At 37.1% G+C, this 19,672-nt stretch overlaps 2 protein-coding genes across 4 annotated transcripts in view; one reads left to right on the top strand and one right to left on the bottom strand.

The window, feature by feature from the left end:
• LOC120542760 (uncharacterized protein C7orf50 homolog) overlaps window positions 1-19,672 on the top strand; it is a 278,068-nt gene that overhangs the window by 159,545 nt on the left and 98,851 nt on the right. The gene's annotated exons all lie outside the window — the stretch shown is intronic.
• The window catches only part of gpr146 (G protein-coupled receptor 146), a 67,452-nt gene continuing 55,811 nt past the window's right edge, over window positions 8,032-19,672 (bottom strand). For both annotated transcript variants that reach the window (XM_039775403.1, XM_039775402.1), the window contains exon 2: window positions 8,032-11,538. In XM_039775403.1, coding sequence (XP_039631337.1) covers window positions 10,490-11,494 — 1,005 coding nt within the window. In that variant the 5' untranslated portion in view covers window positions 11,495-11,538 and the 3' untranslated portion in view covers window positions 8,032-10,489. The remainder of the gene's footprint in view (window positions 11,539-19,672) is intronic.

Raw genomic sequence — 19,672 nt, 5'->3', positions numbered from 1 at the left:
AGGGCCACCTGCCCATCACCATTTAGGGGCTACCCTGAGGTAAACCTCACAGTCCCTTGCGGTTCATTCTAAATGTGCTTTTGATGGTGATGGCGAGTTTTTGTTGTACTTTTGTGATTTTTCTGGATTTTAACCTGTGCCATGTTTTAATTTTGCTTCTTGGATTTTGGGACTTTGTTTGCTTTGGGAAGATGTATCATTCTGTCTTTTGTGTTCTTTGGGACTCCATTTTGCCACAAAGCATTTTTGAAATATGAATCTCTTTATTTATAAAGACTATGGTTGTTTTTTTTTTTTTTGGTGCTTTTCATGATTCTCGAGTTCATAGCAGATTGCTATAAAATGCATTATACACATTTAATTCTATAGACTAACCACAAGCATATTTAGCTGCTGTGTGTACACTGATAATGTTTACTGTGCACATTTACTTAGTGATTTTAAAGCTGACAAAATTGGCTTTTTCAAACCTCTCATTTTTATCTCTCTCTCCCCCTCCCTTTTAAGAGCCACAGATAACTGCATTTTGTTTTGTGTTATCCTTTAAAAGGCCTTTTACTATACCTTTTAGTTATATTCCCTGTAACCCAGACTTGTGGCGATACAGGTTTCTTGTGAGCTAGTGAACTGTCACTTGCATTTGCTGACTGTTGCATTTTCTAATGTTGTGTGCTAAAAGCTCTCTCAAGCTGACATAATGTGATTCAGGATAAGAACAACTAGAGAACAGCAAATTTGGCATTATCGTGCATATTGGCCTCCTTTTATCTGGGAGCCATGATTTTACTGTTGAAAACAACTGATGCTTGTAACAGCAACTAATTAATGACAGGACAATATTTCAGAATGAGCACTTTCTGTTTACTTTATTCTGCTACAGTATAGGTGATCTATTACTATATTACATTAGGTGATCTAATTATGATGTATAGTGCCTTTTATGTCTGTGCTTGCTCTATTATTTATATAGTGTCTTTGATGTTCTATCTAGCTCTCATTTGTATAACTTTTTAACAATCATCTATTATATAGCACATTTTAAACATATCTACTATAATGTAATACATTTGTCTATACTGTATCTACTTGTTTCTCTGTTTATTAATCTCTTATCTGTCTCTCTCTGAAGTTCTGCAAATTCTTTGAATTTTGTAAATTTTTTTAATGTTCTCCCACATGTGGCAGGAAGTATCAAGCATTTACCAGCATGAGCTGACCCTTATGTCCGCTGGGTTTCTTGGCTCTCGGACAGCTGGCAAGAGATGTATAGCATGAGCTGGTGTATTTGGTCTTTTCTCATGTAATGGTCCCATTCCCAATTTAGTCCCACACTTCAGCTGTGTAACTGATGTGCTTGGTCAGCCTTCTGTGATTAAGAAAGCCAACATAGGTGATGTCTTTGACTCTAAGTTAACTTTCTGGGAGTAACAAGGACATGAAGAGTGTATTTATCAGATGAGATGACTTGAGAAAACACTGCATCACATGTCAGGATGGCTTTCATTGAGACTCTTCAGTTATGTCTCAGCAAATTGTTACCTAATGCCAAAGTGGCAGGAAGAATGTATTTATTTTGGTAAATGTCAACTGGTTTTGAAATGTATTCAAATGTGTTTTTTCATTCTAATGTGATCTGGTCACATCTGCAAATGTATTACAGTATTTCACGTCTCAAACACACACACACCAGAAGTACAACTTACTAAAGAAAGAAAACATCAGACTTGGCTAAAGATAAAATGAGCAGTCACAATGAAGTATTATAAAGGCCCAATGCCAAAAATGTAAAGGATCCTCAAGAGCGTTTTTTTGACACACTCCTGTTAAATAATTTGTTGCCAAAAAGTCCTCAATGCTGCTGTGACATAGAGAGGATGGGCAGCATTATCTATACTGGCTGTCAGTTTTGTCTTCATTCTCTCCTTCTTTTCAACCTCCAGTGGGTCGTTAGTGCATTCCATAATTGAGCCTTGTTTCTTAAAGGATAAGTTTGGAATTTATAAAGTCAGTTATTTCTTAACAAAATAGTATTTATGCATTTCCTATGACAAATTGTGTTTTAAAGTACATGATTACAGTACATTTTAAAAAATATCACAGTCTGTCCTGGAGTTTTACAATGAACCCTTTAGGGCATGAGGCACCAGCAGAAAGTAAAGATATAAAACTTACAAATACAGTGGAACCTCTAGATATTATCACCTCTGTATACGAGTAATTCAAGATAAGTGGAAAGTATGAGCGAAAAATTCGGATCTAAATATGAGCATTGGCTCGCGTAACGAGCCACAAGCCAGGCTGTGGTTATGCGTGACGCGTTTCCCGATCCGCCTCGACTTGGGGATTCACCCAAGCTGACGCTGCCAGCCCGTAAGCTCACTCAGTGTTCCTTGTTCTCCCGTAGCGTGAGGATCTACGTGTTTGTGATTTCATTGTTTCGCTGTAGCAGTTCGCTGTATAAGCGTATCCAAAAATATCGCGGACATGCAGACGGAGAATAGGAGACGATTGCCCTCAAGAGGAGACAGAGAGAGAAAGTGTGAGAGAGAGAGAGAGTGAGAGAGATAAGGAGAGAGAGATATACGTGCGCGAGCGAGATAAGGAGAGAGAGAGAGATGCGTGCGCGACGAGATAAGGAGAGAGAGATGCGCACAAGAGAGAAGAACCATCAGCTCAGTTATGCTCACATGACGCTCAGCAGACAAAGTGTATCCATACTACTTGTATTGCAAGACATCGCTCATTTTATCAAGTCAAAATTAATTAAAAATTTAGCTCGTCTTGCAAAACATTCGTAAACCAAGTTACTTGCAAACCGAGGTTCCACTTGTATATATTATTTATCAGTGTTATTTGTTAGGAAAATTGATTTTTATGTTGATATTTTTGGGGGTGCAGAACGGATTAACTGGATTTCCATTATTTTCAATGGGGAAGTTTGTTCTAGATACGAGAAATTCGCTATACAAGCTCAGTGCTGGAACGAATTAAACTCGTATCTCGAGGTTCCACTGTACATCCTTTTTGAGTTTTGATGAAAGAAAACATCCCTTCTGTGTTTCTGTCATACAGAGCATCCGGAAAGTATTCACAGCGCATCACTTTTTCCACATTTTGTTATGTTACAGCCATATTCCAAAATGAATTAAATTAATTTTTTTCCTCAGAATTCTACACACAACACCCCATAATGACAACGTGAAAAAAGTTTGAGATTTTTGCAAATTTATTAAAAATAAAAAAACTGAGAAATCACATGTCCATAAGTATTCACAGCCTTTGCCATCCTGTTTCCCCTGATCATCCTTGAGATGTTTAATTGGAGTCCACCTGTGGTAAATTCAGTTGAGTGGACATGATTTGGAAAGGCGCACACTGGTCTATAGAAGGTCCCACAGTTGGCAGTTCATGTCAGAGCACAAACCAAGCATGAAGTCAAAGGAATTGTCTGTAGACCTTTGGAGTGAATGCCAGGCGTCACGTTTGGAGGAAACTAGGCACCGCTCATCACCAGGCCAATACCATCCCTACCGTGAAGCATGGTGGTGGCAGCATCATGCTGTGGGGATGTTTTTCAGCGGCAGGAACTGGGAGACTAGTCAGGATAAAGGGAAAGATGACTGCAGCAATATACAGAGACATCCTGGATGAAAACCTGCTCCAGAGTGCTCTTGACCTCAGATTGGGGCGACGGTTCATCTTTCAGCAGGACAACGACCCTAAGCACACAGCCAAGGTATCAAAGGAGTGTTTTCAGGACAACTCTGTGAATGTCCTTGAGTGGCCCAGCCAGAGCCCAGACTTGAATCTGATTGAACATCTCTGGAGAGATTTTAAAATGGCTGTGCACTGACACTTCCCATACAACCTGATAGAGCTTGAGAGGTGCTGCAAAGATGAATGGGCGAAACTGGCCAAGGATATGTGTGCCAAGCTTGTGGCATCATATTCAAAAAGACTTGAGGCTGTAATTGCTGCCAAAGGTGCATCGACAAAGTATTCAGCAAAGGCTGTGAATACTTATGTACATGTGATTTCTCAGTTTTTTTTATTTTTAATAAATTTGCAAAAACCTCAAACTTTTTTCATGTTGTCATTATGGGGTGTTGTGTGTAGAATTCTGAGGAAAAAAATGAATTTAATCCATTTTGGAATAAGGCTGTAACATAACAAAATGTGGAAAAAGTGATGCGCTGTGAATACTTTCCGGATGCACTGTATGTTTGTGACAACAAAAGGAATCTAGAACTAATCTTTTTATCGCATATTCCTGGTACTATTTTTCTAGAGGTAAGGAATCGGATACATTTTCTATTTGCTTGTTTGAGTTCTTACATAAATACAGAGGTAAATTAAAACAGAAACAACCATGGAGCATGAACAGCTTACTGCGATTTTGTATTTTTAGTGGAAAGCAGCTCCACTAGGGATGAATGGTGATAACAGAAGACAAATGTTGGGGTAGTGTGTATAGCTGGTATTCTTTTAAAATGGCTGAATCTTTTAATACTCGTGTTTTTTGTTCAAATCTTGACTGTCTTAACACAGATAAAACACAAAGTGTTTTGAAACCAAAGCCACCGATGTTTATTGCAGGAAGAATCATAATCCAGTATTTACCGGTGAGATAAAGAACAAAAATATGCAAAAAAGGTGTCATGAAGGGGTAAACGATCCATAAAAATAATATGCAACAATTGAGCGAAACAAAATAGTTATATCCAACAAAAAGAGACAAATTCAATAAATTACTGAAAACATTCATGCACAGTGGTTACAGGCAAGGGCTCATAAAATGCATATATTCCAAAGCTGCCAAAAAAAATAATGCTAGAAATAAAAAGTGTGAATAATTGGTCCAATGGCCCTGTAGCAGCCTAAACCTCTCTCACCCCAGTGCTCTCCCAAAATCTAGGCGACACCCTGTCTTAACAAGGTTAAAAAATACCTTTAAGACAGCCAACAGCATGGGGGAAATAAACTTTGCTATACGCTCAATAACAACACCTAACCTCACCACTGACCTCCCAAACTAATGGCACAAACTCCATTTAAACATTTCCTACACACCATTCTAATAGTGGGGGTTGGATCCACCCCCTTATCTTCACTTTATTCCTACACATAAACTAACTTACCTATATTTCACACATCCCCAGGGATTATTTATAAACTCGTAAAACAACAAGAAAGCATAAAATCCACAAACAAGTAAAGTAACATTTCTACCATCCCCGCACTGTGACTGCTTTCCCACTTTCCTGTTTCGTTACTCTCGACTGTTCTGAATTCAGCTGCTTGACGGCTTTTAGTAGCATAAAGGGAGTACGTAGCCATGCACGTGCAGAATGAAAACAATCTACCCGTCAACTGACCAATAAAGCATCAAGTCTGCTAAACAATAGGACTCCCCCAAGCCGTTAAGTGAAGGCATTGTATGAAATCTAAAAATCCATTTATTACTGGAATGATGCACTAACATTAAGCATCTTGTGGGGATTCATTTAACGTTACTATCTTTCAGCACTGTACCTGTCAACTCTAGACTGTGTTATATTTGGTGGTTCTTCCAGCTCACCGTAGCCAGCAAAGGACCCGGTGACGGTTCTACTACCATAACAGTGTAAGATGCAGATCAATACATGACAACAGTCTTGGCCTAAAAATTGACCTATTTGAAAGTTTTTATTTTTTATGCCCCATAGAGTTCAATGTAAAATGCTAGGACTGGCTACATATTTTTAAAAAATCTATAGAAAACGTTTTACTTAAGAACACAATTTCACTTGGTAAATACATATATACCATAATTATGAAGCAATAACCTCAACTTGAAATATACCAAACTTATCTTTTAATCAGCTTGTTGAATTGTTGGGCCCATTCTGAAGTGGTAGTACCAGCCCAGCACACCACAGCATAGAAAATCGCACTGGCTATTACAGAGTTGTACAATAGATGATGTCACAACCCAACATTAAAGGAGCACAGTCTCCTTTGTGCTTTCTCCTCTAGTTGCCTTGTGTTGCAAGACCAGTCCAGTCTGTCACTGATGTGGAGCCCAAGAACTTGCAGCAGTGCACCTCCTCCATATTCACTCTCTGAATGGTGCCCGGGCATAAAGACTCTGGTGTGTTGAAAGTTAATAAGCATTTCTTTGGTTTTGCTGATGTTAAGTTGAAGAAAGTTGTCCATCTGACTCCTATCCTCTGACTCCTATCCTCTGTCTCACCACCCTTATTAATACACCCCAATAGTGTGGAATCCCCTGAGAACTTCTGCAGGTGACTTGGCCTGCTGTTATATTTTTTGTACAAGATGTACAGAGTGCAGATAAAAGGAGATAAGACTGTTCTTTGTGGTGCTCAAGTGTTGCTCAATGCTCACACAGTCCTTGAAACTCTGCAAACTGCGGCCTACCCAATTGATAGTCTGTTAATTTGAAATGGTAGATCAAAGCACATCTTAGAATTTTGAGCCTGTGAAGCTTAGAAGCAAAGAGATTTGATCTTCACTTTTTATAGATGGAGTTAGAAGATGTCAGTATTGTGAACTTGCTATAAAAAGTAAATCACACTCCTTGAGCTTATCATTGTTTGTGTTGCTATAAAGAAATGTAACAATGACCCTCATTTGCTGCGCTGGATAAATAAAGAATTGTGAAATGGAACATTTGTTCTAGTGGCTCAAGAAAGAATTGTACGCAGGATATGACCACTGGGGCCCTGATATAGGAGAAGCTTAAGTTCACATCTGATCATATCTTCTAGCTTTTTTTTTGACTTATAGCTTCTTTCAGTTACTTTGTTACATGTTAGAGATTTGACTATATGTATTAAGGACTGTGGAATTATTTTACATTTTCTCCAAAACAAAGTGATTTGTTACTGTTGCCTGAGTCAGTAGGCTTAACTTCATGCAATTTTAAGAACTTTGTCAGGTTGTATTAGATATATGTTGTTGGAAATGGTAAATATTGTTAAATAAAAAAGTGAGTAGAAGTGAATATTTTATATAAGCAGTAGGATGGCAGTCCTAAGGCCTATTGTCCCGAGCCAAGGTGTATGTGTGCTGACTGGTGTCCTACAGCCTCCACTGTTCTCTTGGCTAAGTCTAAGAAGAGATAATGCCCCAAATATTAGAATGAACAAAAAAGGTTTTAAATCAGATTAGAATGGAGCTTTCTGTAAATAAACAGGAAAGTTAGCATCATAGATGAGCCTAGCCAGTAGAAAAAGCAATCCAAAAGATTGGAAGCCAGATTAACCTCCTACCACAAGTTGCACACGAAAGCTCCAATTAAACTGCACTTGGCAGGACAAAACTAGAAACATGAAGTGAGGCTGACCGTTAGGTGTAGAGATAATCTGCAATTATAAGAGGCCATTTTCCATTATTGTTCCAAACGTCTGCAGTTGCCAGGTATTCCAGTGCTTTCTGTGTGTATCGTTCAACTCAATAAAACTCCTTGACGTACCTGCGATCAGCCCTGGTGTAAGCAAGCCAAAGGTTGATAGGTAGAGAAGTGTTTATTCTAAGTAATGTCAGCAGGATGCAGGGGAAAACTGTCATTTAGCAATCTGCTGCGATAGAAATTTGCCAAAAAATTTAGCATTTTTTTCAAGCTATAGTTTTATTTCTGATCATTTACTACTTCTTGAAAGACTGAAAAAACTGATATGTATTTTGTATTCCATAACTGATATGTATTTTGTATTCCATTAGTGCCCACTACCTCATTCATGCTTACTACCACTGCACAATAGGCAATGTGTGACTGTCATGATCATTAGTGCTAGCTGCCAATAATGTATGTGTATATAAAAAAAAAAAAAGTTTTTTTTTTATTATTATTATTAAACTTTAGTCACACGAATTCCCGATGGCTCAGTGGTAATATATAGTGTAACAGAAATGACAAGCAACCATGACTGAGCAATGAAAGGCCTGAAAGTGACAGGTAGACCTGTCTGTGCCATTATGACTGCACCCTTCACCATCAGGGAAAAGAAAAGCACTAGAGGAATGATCTTAAATATCACTGTTAGTTTTATTTGTTTATAGTCTACTTAATAAAAATACATTATTTTATGTAATCAACAGAGAAGTATCTAAATATAAGTTTTTTGTGAAAATAACACTGTATACTGTATGTAGGCATTCTTTCTAGTTTTCAATATATACATATATAAAGAAACATATATACATTCATATAGACATTTGTACAGTAGCAACACCACCACATGTATTCATAAAGATTAAAAAGCTGCAGCATACTTCATAACATTAAATAAATTCTAGGCTGTGTTGACAATCAGTGGCTTTGAAAGGCACCGCCGTCAAACATACAGTACTGTCTTGGGCTGCCTTATTTTTATACGTAGGTGTTTAAATTGTGTTGGCTCAAATGTGTGGTTTTTCTGTGAACTCATGCACATATGAGATGGCTTTATTAAGTGTCACCCAATAAGCTCACTGTCCTTTGCTGTTAAGGCTTTGGACTGGCAGTGGAAGAAGATGCAAACGGAAAAACATTAGTCTCAAAAGTGAGAGTGTCTTCATTTGAAGTGCACAGCAGCAAAAATCCAAATACTTTAGCGGAAACTACTTTCGAAGCAGTTTGGATTCTGTAATGTATGCAAACAAGAGGACGTTCCATTACTTAATTACTGTTTACTAAAATATATAGATCAGAAGTAATTAAAGTACCTTTTAGCCCTCTCAGCTTTGCAGTTAACTCTTGATTGTTCCAGGGAAAAAAAAAACTATTTATAAAAAAAAAAAGCTGAATATTTTATAGCTGCGAAAAGATAGAAACCTTACCCTCATCCCCATCCAAGAGAAAGAAAAGAGTACTTTTAAAGAATTTGTTTATCTTCATACAAGCTTAATATTATTTAATTATATCCTTTCAAATTAGTACTTTGGAAAAACAAACCCTTTAAATTTTTTTAATCTATATACCATGCTGTGGAAAATTTACATTATTATTAACCTTTTTTCAATATTTCAATGATTCAGTTAAATAATGTAAATTATGTCTTTTTTTTTATCTTCAGGGAAATATATTAGTTCCTTTGATGTGTTAATATAAAATTCCTTCTTTTTGTCTATTAATGACAAATATGTTTTGAGTATTTTCAGGCAAGAAAACAAGTTTTGAGGTAAGGTAGTAATATTCATGATTCATTGTGCTGGAGAATGGTGACAAGTTACATGTAAATTAGCACAAGCAAGTTAATTTCAGTGTACTCTGCATAGATGAGAAACATGACTCTATGAATATTTTAAAAACTGGCTTAAATTTCCTTCTAGAAATGCTTGTATTCAGATATATTTTGTTTGGACATGTAAGTAAGAATTTCATAGTGCTTTTTGAACACCATACTGCAATAGTAATATGAAATTTTGCCCATATTATACAACCCTATTTATTATACTGGTTAATCAAGAGTCAACTGTTCTTGAATTTCATCTTGACGTTACAGAACTATTAATATACTGTTTCAGTTCATATGCCCCAATTGTCCAATTCAGTCCATATGTTAAATACATTCTGCACTGGACACTGCTTCTTCCATAATTTACATGGACAAGCTGACTTGCAGGGCTACGGTGCAATAACCTTTCAATGAGCTAGCAATACATGTAATGTCTCTCCATGTTAGAGTTCAGTCATACCCATGCTCAATCACAAAAGGCCCATTTAGAGTTGATGTCTCAAAAGAAGTTTTTTTTTTTTTTTTTAACCAAAAAGGTAAGAAAATGTTTTTTCTTTAACAGCCACCCTCTCTCTCCTAAAAATGACCATAGTTTTTTTCTTCATGTTACACAGAAAATCAATACATGTAGGAGTGAAATAAACTTCATAACTACAATTTAAAACTAAAATTAGCTTAATGTTCTTCACAGGTGTCGCTGTATTGCAAAGGTAGTTTTTTCAAGTCTAGCTTTAAAAATGAAAAGAACGAACGCATACACTAGACAAGCCACGATTCATTAAAACAGCAATTTAGTTTACAGAGGCAGAACTAAACCATTGCTGTCCTGGCTGCTGTGTTTTGGTCTTCTGTGCGTTTGTCAGGTATTATCTTTAGCTCAGCCACAACACCTTTGTATTTGCCTCTTCAATGATAAAAAAAAACAAACCTCTAAAACACTGGAAGGTGCAAGTAGTGTGGCATACAAATCGAGCTTAACAGAAACATTGGTCAAGCAATTAGAGCTTACTTGTTTCTAAACTATGGTAGCGTTCTTTGTTTTTACTTTCTTTCTTGATTTAGTGGCACTTTGTCATCATGGTATTATCTAGGCAAATGCCATGCAATACAGAGACGAGGGCAACCAGTTACTGTGTGTGCATAGATGCAATTATTTTTCTTAATGAACAAGTGCTTCATTTTTCCACATGTTTGATATTAATTAATTGACTATAAAATAGTAAAGAATTCACTTTCATGCAGCAAGAGAGGTTCCTTCCTGTTTTTCATCAAGTAACTACCTGTTGCACTACAGATCGTTCATGGGAGCAACCTTGGTTACTACCACCGTGTAGCTTTTTCAGGAGCCTGCTTAGTTTTTGGGAAAAGTTCTTATTCATATGACGATACATTAAAGGCATTGCAAAGCTGCTTGAGAATGCAAGCAATTCAGATAAATCTTTAAGAAAATAGTATGTCTTTGCGTGCTGTCCATAAAAGTGTTTTCCTTGCATCCCATAAAAGGTGTGCACCAGAAGAATTGCATAATAGGGTGTCCATAAAACAAACTGAATGCTAACAGATGCAAGCAGTAATCGATGCACAGAGGGATCCAGTCGACCTGACTCCTGATCAAGTGGTGTAGATTCTTTCCTAATCCGCAGGATCAGTACAAAAGCATAAAAAACCGCTATGGCTGGCACCACATATCCAATGAACACCATGATTGCATCAGCTGCCTCTTTATTTTGCATTTTGGAACATTCAATGATTTTAGTGGAGACATGATTGCAGACATAAAAGAGCAGTGAAGAAAAGCTAGTCAGAACTGCTCCTCCCCAAATAAATCCACAGACGTGCTTGGTGTTGTAGACACTAGACATGTACGTTCTTGGTAAAGCACACTCTATGTAATAGTCCAGGCTTAGCAGAGTAGTGGAGTACATAATCACCAAAGAGGAAATATTGAAGAGAATGAGCAGTGTGATGTAAACTTCATTGTTGAAATCCCAGACAGCCCACTGAGTATACGCAGGTCCGAGAAGCTGTATTGGTGCAATGATGTTGAGGATTAGTCCAGCTATAGCAATGTTTACAAAGTAAACATCTGGCATAGTCATGGAAACCTTGTTATAAAGATTTACCACCAGTAAGAGTGCATTGTAGCAGAGGCCTATTGGGAAGCAGACAATGAGGTAGATGAGGGTGAAGATGGACAAGATGAGGCTTAAGTTTTGGCAAAGCTGCAGATTTGAAGTGTCGTCAGTCTCATTCGAAACCACACAGCTCCACATAGCGGCCTGCCTGTTGCTGCTTCAAACTCAGGGCACTGGTTGACCTGAAAGAGTACAACAAAATGAGAATTATTCATCCATATTTCAAATGAAATTAGGAGCATTATGCTATGGAGAAATTACTGTGCGCATGAGTTTGTCATTTTGGATTGGTGATACATTGATATTAAAACACAACAGTGAAAACTGCTCTCTGTGATACCTAAGCACTACAAACAGGAATATCTGCTTCACCTCTTTTTGATTATGTGAGCCCTCTGACATAGCTTTATCTGGGATTAAGCGTTCTCAGAAATGCAGTGGGTTTGCTGGTGAGACACGTACATAAGCAGATACACAGAATGCTGTTTATTTTATTTTTTTTTTTGTAGATGAATTTTCCACCCTAGAAATGTAGCTGTTGGATAAACAAAACAGCATTAAGTATTACCTGAAATCAGTAAAGACCATAGTTCCCCCAGTTATCCAACATGGACACAGTATTGTACTAGTATCACACTTCCTTAAGAAGCCTGCTATCAAAACAGCCCAGATCCTTTACTAAAACCCTGTCACTTCAGTACTGGCCAGCAGGAACACATGATATGGTCTCTCTTTGGTGTACCTTAAACACTTAACAGTTCATACATTACCATCATTTATGTTTTCTTACTTACAATAATGGTTATCAAACTTTTTTGTCACACTCCTCCTTGTAACAGGAAGGTCATAACTAAACCCAACCCAGCTGAATGACTCCAAATTTATCGAAGCAGTATCTCATAAGTACAAGTGGCTCAGCAGACATACTTTTATCAGTGGAGTGAAAAAATTTCATTCTGCAAGACTCATTCAATAAGCTGAACTTCAATGTCTTGTGCCAGGCAGTCTATGCACTGCACATCATGCCACGTTCAAAGTCACTTTAATCACCTTTCTTCCCCATTCTCATGCTCGGTTTGAACTTCAGCAGGTTGTCTGGACAGTGTCCACATTCCTTAATGCGAGTTGCTGACATATGATTGGGTGATTAGATATTTGCGTTAACAAGCAGTTGAACATGTGTACCTAATAAAGTGGCTGGTGAACGTGTTATGTGCATATGTATAACCAAAGAAGTTTTTTTTTTTTCTTTTCATGCAGTAGATGATCAAGGCTGTCATTAATTGTGTAAGGCATTTCATTACATTTGATTTCCAAATAACAGCATAACTTTTTGTTCCATTGATGAAAAATGTCACTGTTTTTTTTTTATCATTTGAATGATGAATTTTTTTCTAAATTTCTCTTGGTTTAACAGGATTTAAGCCAGTGTAGTTGGGAAATTCCAAGCCAAAAAATACACTGTGAATAAAGCTCACCTTGAATTATAGTAGCAAGCATATAAATCTGTAATACAGAAAATCGGCTTGATATTTTGAGCCTTTTCACTTTTCTTCCACTGTTTGTTTTGCATTACATTCATTACCATCTTGCTGAGGAAATCATTCTCCCCCAGTGCTCTGTGGAGCAGCTTTTATGGTTGTCCACCTTAGAAGTGGTTCCCTTTCAGGGCCAGACCAAAGGTGTTACGGTATATTTGATCAACACTCTTGCCCAAGTTAAGGTAAAGGATTATAACAAATAATTACTTACAGTTAGATTACAGGAAGCCCAAAAGATTTGGTCATGGTCATTCAATACACATGAGACTCAAATTGCACTAGCAACTTTAAACTACAAAGTTCAGCACCCTATCTACTACACAATTCATTTCTAATACAGCAAGCTAGTTATGGTGTTGCTTTAATATTTAGTCATATTTGCCATCTTTCTTCCTCCAGCTTTTGAATTCACATAAAGCTGCACTCTTCCAAGTCCTACATTTTGGTGAGCAATATTATGACTCCCATGTAAATTAAAGCTAACTTGGCAAAGTGTTTGGATTGCATTAGTAGTTGTCAGTGGGGTCTGTGTCTTGTGTTGAGCAGGTTATCATTCACCATTCGAAGCAGGATGTGTTCTGTGTGTATTTATAACCAATTTTGGTTGGCTGCTTTATAAAGTCTGATTATTTCTCATAAGCACACAGAGATGCTGGGTGGAGTAACAAGGGACGGAAGCGCTAACACGCAAAACAGTGCTTAGTAAGTGCAATGTTTAAATACTAGAAGGACAGGCTCAGACTTCCAAAACACCTGTAAAAAAACAACTAGCTTCAAAAAAAAAAAAGATGCACATTCATTAATATTCAACATAAGCATTCTATTCCTTGTATAAGACACCCTCTTGTACATCTTGTGCTGAGTGAGTACAGATTACATGTAGTATATATCTCTATTATAATAAAAAAAATCCTGGGACGAAACGTGACTTTTTCAGAGAGATACTATCACGTCCTCGGAGACGAGACTTTGTGCTGGAAATAAAAGACAAAGAGTGGATGACAAAGTAGAATGTCGTAACAATTAAAACATCTGCCACGGGTGCCCTCTCAGTTGCGAGAAGCAGATTATAGAATGTTACATAGTAAACTGTCAAATAATGAAAAGAATACGTGACAAGTGTTTCGCCCTATTTTGGGCTCATCAGGCGTACACACTCCACTGCACTCCTCATCGGGGATCGAACTTCGGACGTCAGACAAACGCACTTCGATTGTGACACTGTGAGAGAAAAAAATCCTCTTCCAATTCCACATCCAGCCCATACCCTCCCCAAACATTTTTTTTTAAAATCCCTTCTTTAGTCGATATAAATTGGAAGGCTAACTAGATCACAGCCAGAGTTTTGCAGTAGCTCGCGTGTTTGATCGTGCGTGCGGGATGACCAGTGTGTTAGAAGAAAAGAGATCGTAGACTGGCCTGTATGTCAATCAAATGGCAAATGCCATAGGGAGGATATATGATTGACTAACGTTTTGAATGCAACGCGATCTACCTGCACTACCTTTGCGATCTACCGGTCGATCACAATCGACGCATTGGGCACCCCTGCTGTAAAGAATGGATTCATTGGAGGAAGTAAAGGTTTTTCTTGCAACAATTTTTAGTTAATCATAAAAAGGAAAATGTCATGCTAATCTGTTAAAAGTACAAACACAATGTAGCCAGGGCTGGTCAGTGTTCAGCAATATGTCTTCTTTGAAGACCCAATCGTCATATTTCTTGGACGAAATATACAGTGAATGGTGCGCTTGGCAGTGCTCAACCATATTGTCCTGCTTCTCACATGTCCGTAAATGTTTTGTAGCCATGATTGGAGAAGCATAAGCACAGAGTTGCTTCCTGATTGTTCAAAGGGAATTAAAACATTGAATGAATGCGTGATCTCTTACATCTGAGAAACTCAAAATTGACAGCACCCACTTTTATGAAAATAATAACCTTAACTTCTCTATATTTCTCATCATTGTTTGATGTTAACAGTCATCAAAACTGCATTTCAACTTCTTTAACTGTGTTTGCAAACAAAAATCATGACACAACTATGTTGTTTGGTGTAAACTAATACATCCATCAGTCATAGTTGCAACTTTGTAACAACTTGCAAACAAACAGCAAGTTCAACAGCAGCAGAGTACCAAACTACCAAACTAAGAATTACTGTGCCGAAAAGTTTCAGCAATAAAGTGTGGAAAGTTCTTTAAGAACCTTTGCATGATACTTGCTTCCTCTTGGTTATGGACTGAACTGTCCCTTTCAGTAATACTAATGCTTTCTTTTTTAATCTTCAGACTGGACATCTATGTTCAAAACGGTCCATTTCTTTCTTTTGTGCCTCTGGATAGTGTGTGTTCTGCATCTCTAACTCATGTTTTTGCTACATCTTCTAAAGACTCTTTAAAGCATATTAGAAGTGAGATTTTGCTTTCCAAAAGGATTTAGTGTTTTTACTGTTACCCTATACATTGTGGTAAGGATTATGTACTTGTTAATTTAATGAATCAGTTTAATTTTTGCTGTTTTTCTGTAATTTTATATTATTTGAATGTAGAACTGTAATCTCATGGCTATGCAAAGTACCTTCGGTTTTTCTGCAAGGGACCGAATAGCTGATCTAATATGGGGGATTCTGGGGCAAGCAGGAACATTGTTTAAGCCATTGGTAAACAAAGTTATGCAAACAATAGGTTTATAACTACATAAAGATCAATGTAACCTAGCAATTGTAAAGACTCAAAATAATAGGAAATAAAGTCAAGCTCAAGGTGCAACAACAATAACAGACTACAAGAAACATATGGAGGAGCTTCTGAACTAAATTTCAAAAAAAGAAAAAACAAAATTTACAGACAGTGGAAAGGAATTCTAAAATGAATTATGGTGTAGTCACCAATATCGTCTGATATAGTCTCAGTAACAGAACACAAGAACCAGGTTAGTATGCATTTATACTGTAAAGAAAAATATACCTGTTATAGAAAAAGGATGTGGCTGGGTGTGATAAATGATAACACTGTCCCTTAAATGTGAGTCTTATTCTGTTCTTTACAGAAATGACAATGGGAAGTGTACAGAAGAGCTGAAGAGTATGAATTAGGAATAAGTAACCAAAAATGGTATTCTCTTAAATAGATAAAAATGTGTAATTTAGTGACTAAGTATAGACTCAGAGCTAGACCAATAGAATATACTGTTTCCCTCTTTCAAAGATACACCCAAACAAAACGCATTTGTATCAAGATAGACCCGATTCCTTAGTAAGCTATGGCAAGAAAACAAATCATGGACTGAAACACTACAAGACAATATCGGGATGGCACAGCGCTACCTTGTTTTCAGTTACTGTATATAACTGGGCTGCAAATGTTTATTCACTAAAACATTTGAAATGGCTGCTGCCCATGAAACCACACCTGCTTCGTCAGCCATGGAAAGGAAGTCTTCACAAATCTTTTCTGTATCCTTTGCTCTCTGTGCTCCAGTCAACATTAACTATAATCAATTTAACAGTAATACGGTTAGCTCTTATCTATTTCCCCAATACATGATAATCACTAATTTCATCCTTCCTGAAACTATACGGTATTTAATTTACGGAAGTAACTGGGTATCATGACATTTATAGGTGTTTATTTTTATAATGTGTACATCCTTTGAACTGTTAATACTCCAAATTTGATGTTCCAGCATGCTTTTTTTTCTGTTTACATTATAAACTTTGTTAAAAGCAGTCTATGTAACTTCTTCCATCTGTATCTGTAGATCACTCATTATTAGATATCTATAAAAGAACACCTGTGCCAATGTGTGGAGCAGTCCACTCTGCTCACACTCAACCACAGCCAATAGATGGTGCATGCATGCACCTCACATCTCAGTACAAAAGACTTGCGTGCAGCAAACACCGCCACACAATGACAACATCATGTTAATGACACAGATGAAGAGACACGTCAAAATGAAGCAAATGTTGTGGTTCAACAACATGCAACTGAAACACAGCAGCAACGGAGAGCATGGCTTGAAGTTTTCATCAAAAGCATTGTCTGTCTGGAGGTAATTTCCTTGAGACAAAGATTAATAGGACTCCTATGCCAGCAATACGGCTAATATATGGTATTGCCAGTGTCTTTTTACAGAAGCCAGTGGGCCAGCAAGCACAGGTGGGTCCAGTCATTTTTACAAGTTAGCTGACACCTCTCCAAGTTAACAAATACCGTATAGTAAAACTGCTAAGAAGTCTTCAGGTTGTTTTTTTTGTCCCAAGTCCACATACAGAAAACTTTTTGCCCAAAATGGTTTTAGTGAATCTCTTGGATAGCCTGCTTTTGTCTAAAAATTCCACCTAACGCATTAACAGTTGTATCTGGAATAATACCAGATGGGATAATAGTGTGTAGTGAAATATCTGTTGTAATATCCCATACTACACTACTTTCACAAAGACCAGTTCTGCCCAAATGGAAGAATCCCAAGTCACCTCAGTGCAAAGGTGATGTTCCATATTATCTGAAGTTTAAAAAAACACTCTTTATAAAGATCAGCTCAGAACTTTTTTTTAGAACTTGGCAGAAATTCATTAATGCAGTTGTAAAATAAGCACACTTGGCCTGTTTGAACATTTTCATTTTATTTTCTGCTGTATTCTATACAAACAACCTTTTTTTACAAGGTGCTCTCTTGTTGCATAGCCCTCCGAGTCAAATTGGGGTCAACTGCCGAACTTCAGATTCATGGATTGTCTTTGGAACATAATGCTTTTTTTATTCTTTAATTGTGTTTTGTTCTTTAAACAAAATAAGATAAAAAAAGACAAAAATAACAAGACAAACTAATACCAGCATAAAGCCTTTGCTGAAGGACTGTTCTAATCAAAATTGTAATTTAATAACTGAATAGATGCAGTGTGACTGAAAAGCCACCCAAATTTGAAATAACACAGACTGACTCAATTACTCAGATTTGTCACATAACAAAACGCCAAATTCTCAGTAGAATCAAAAAAAGGATCTCTGAGGCAGCCATCAGGGCATAGTATATTATTGTGTCCTCGAAATGTTGATCTAGAAATCTGAAAAATGAACAGCCAGCACACTTCCAGAACAACCATGTAAACCGTCATCCACAATAAATGTACTTTCATGTAACATTAGAATTACCAATTCGTAAATGTTTCTTATAAGGGAAAACTACAAATAAAGCAATGATTTGATTTTGTAGTGTAGAAGTTAAAGCTGCAAACAAAAAAAAAAGTACTTTAAGAAGCAAGATTTGTTTGCTTGAGTTAAAAACAAACAGTAAAAATAGACGTCTACACTTTGCTTTGAACATGAAAGCATTTTATCACTCTGTTTATTTATTTGCAGAGTGGCAGAAGTGGCCAGAGGGTTTAGAAACAAATCTCTGGAGCTTTCAGTGCTGCAAAATAAAAATATAGACTAAATGTAACCGAATAATAGGTTCATTTTGAGACCATCTTGTTTTGAAAAAGCAGTTCAATGCTGTTCACATTTGTAATAAATCCAATACTCTCTCTTCAGGCCAAAAATGTGCTTCTCCTTTTTATCTTTTCCTCCGGAGTATCTAAAATTTGCAGACACTATGGCATTTGTGGCCATGACCACTTGCCCACTGTTTGGTTTTCAAATTCTGCCTTTCACTAGAAGAATGCCTCAGTCTCTATGCTTTGTGTGTTTGTATTTTTGTAAGTAAATACAATGAAATGTGAGACAGACACTTTGTCTCCCTAAGCAGTTGCTGATTAAGCTTTTGACAGTTTAACAAGCCACATGCATAAAGTCATAGAGGCAAAAAATAAGATATGTGACCAAACATCCATTCCTTAGTGCAAGCATTTCGTGAACTCTTAAGTCATCAGAGTAAACATGACCCTTATGAAAAGAAGTGTCCAAAGGCCCCCCGTCTATGTGACAGACTGCTGCAAACCCTGCTGTGCCCGGTGCAAACTGCTCCATTGCCAACTCTGACTGACCTCATTCTTTTAATCCTCATTAAGCAATGCATGTTTTCAAAGTATAAACTCTGTCTTGTGAGCAGCTAGGCACTGCCTGTTTTATACCTAATTTGACTTATGTCAGTGTTTTCATCGCCTCACAACAGTAAGATGAGACACAAGGACACAATCAGCACCAAGTCTTTCTGCTCAGTTTCCTTTGTAGACAATGAACTTGTCATAGATCTTGGTAGAGCAGCATATTTTTCTCAAATGTAAGTGATGAATTCCTGATCAAATCTTCGTAGCCCCTCTCCAACATAGGGCCAGCAAGTATGATTAAAAAAAAAAAAATCCGAAATGAACCTGACTAGGGAAAAAGTATTTGCCCTTTTAAAAATATATGAATTTCATGTATGAATGTGCAGTTATTGTAGATTTCTGAAACCCAGGCATGCAGAACAAAATACAATAAAACAGAGCTCTGCAGGCACTTGATTTTGTTTTTACAAGACATTTTTGAAGATGCTTGAAACATTAAGTGGACGACTGATATTAATATAAGGGGTAGAATTCCAGTTTCTTTTATTCAGACTAGTTCAGGAGCATAAGAAGCTGAATGTAAATGCTACTGCTAAGGCATTGTATAGTTTTTTTTTCCCTTATCAGCACCTGTTACTTGGCCAAGGATAACAATATCCTAGTGTTCACTGAGGTAACAAAATAATATTTAAGAAAAAACTATACAATTCGACCATGTACTGCTTGGCTACAAGCCAGGATTTCTTTTTTTTATCCCCAATCACCAACCAAGATTACAAT

Source organism: Polypterus senegalus, chromosome 13, assembly GCF_016835505.1.
Source record: "Polypterus senegalus isolate Bchr_013 chromosome 13, ASM1683550v1, whole genome shotgun sequence".
Classification (NCBI taxonomy): domain Eukaryota; kingdom Metazoa; phylum Chordata; class Cladistia; order Polypteriformes; family Polypteridae; genus Polypterus; species Polypterus senegalus.
Note: the sequence above shows the minus strand (reverse complement) of the source record. Positions and strands in the feature narration are given on the sequence as shown.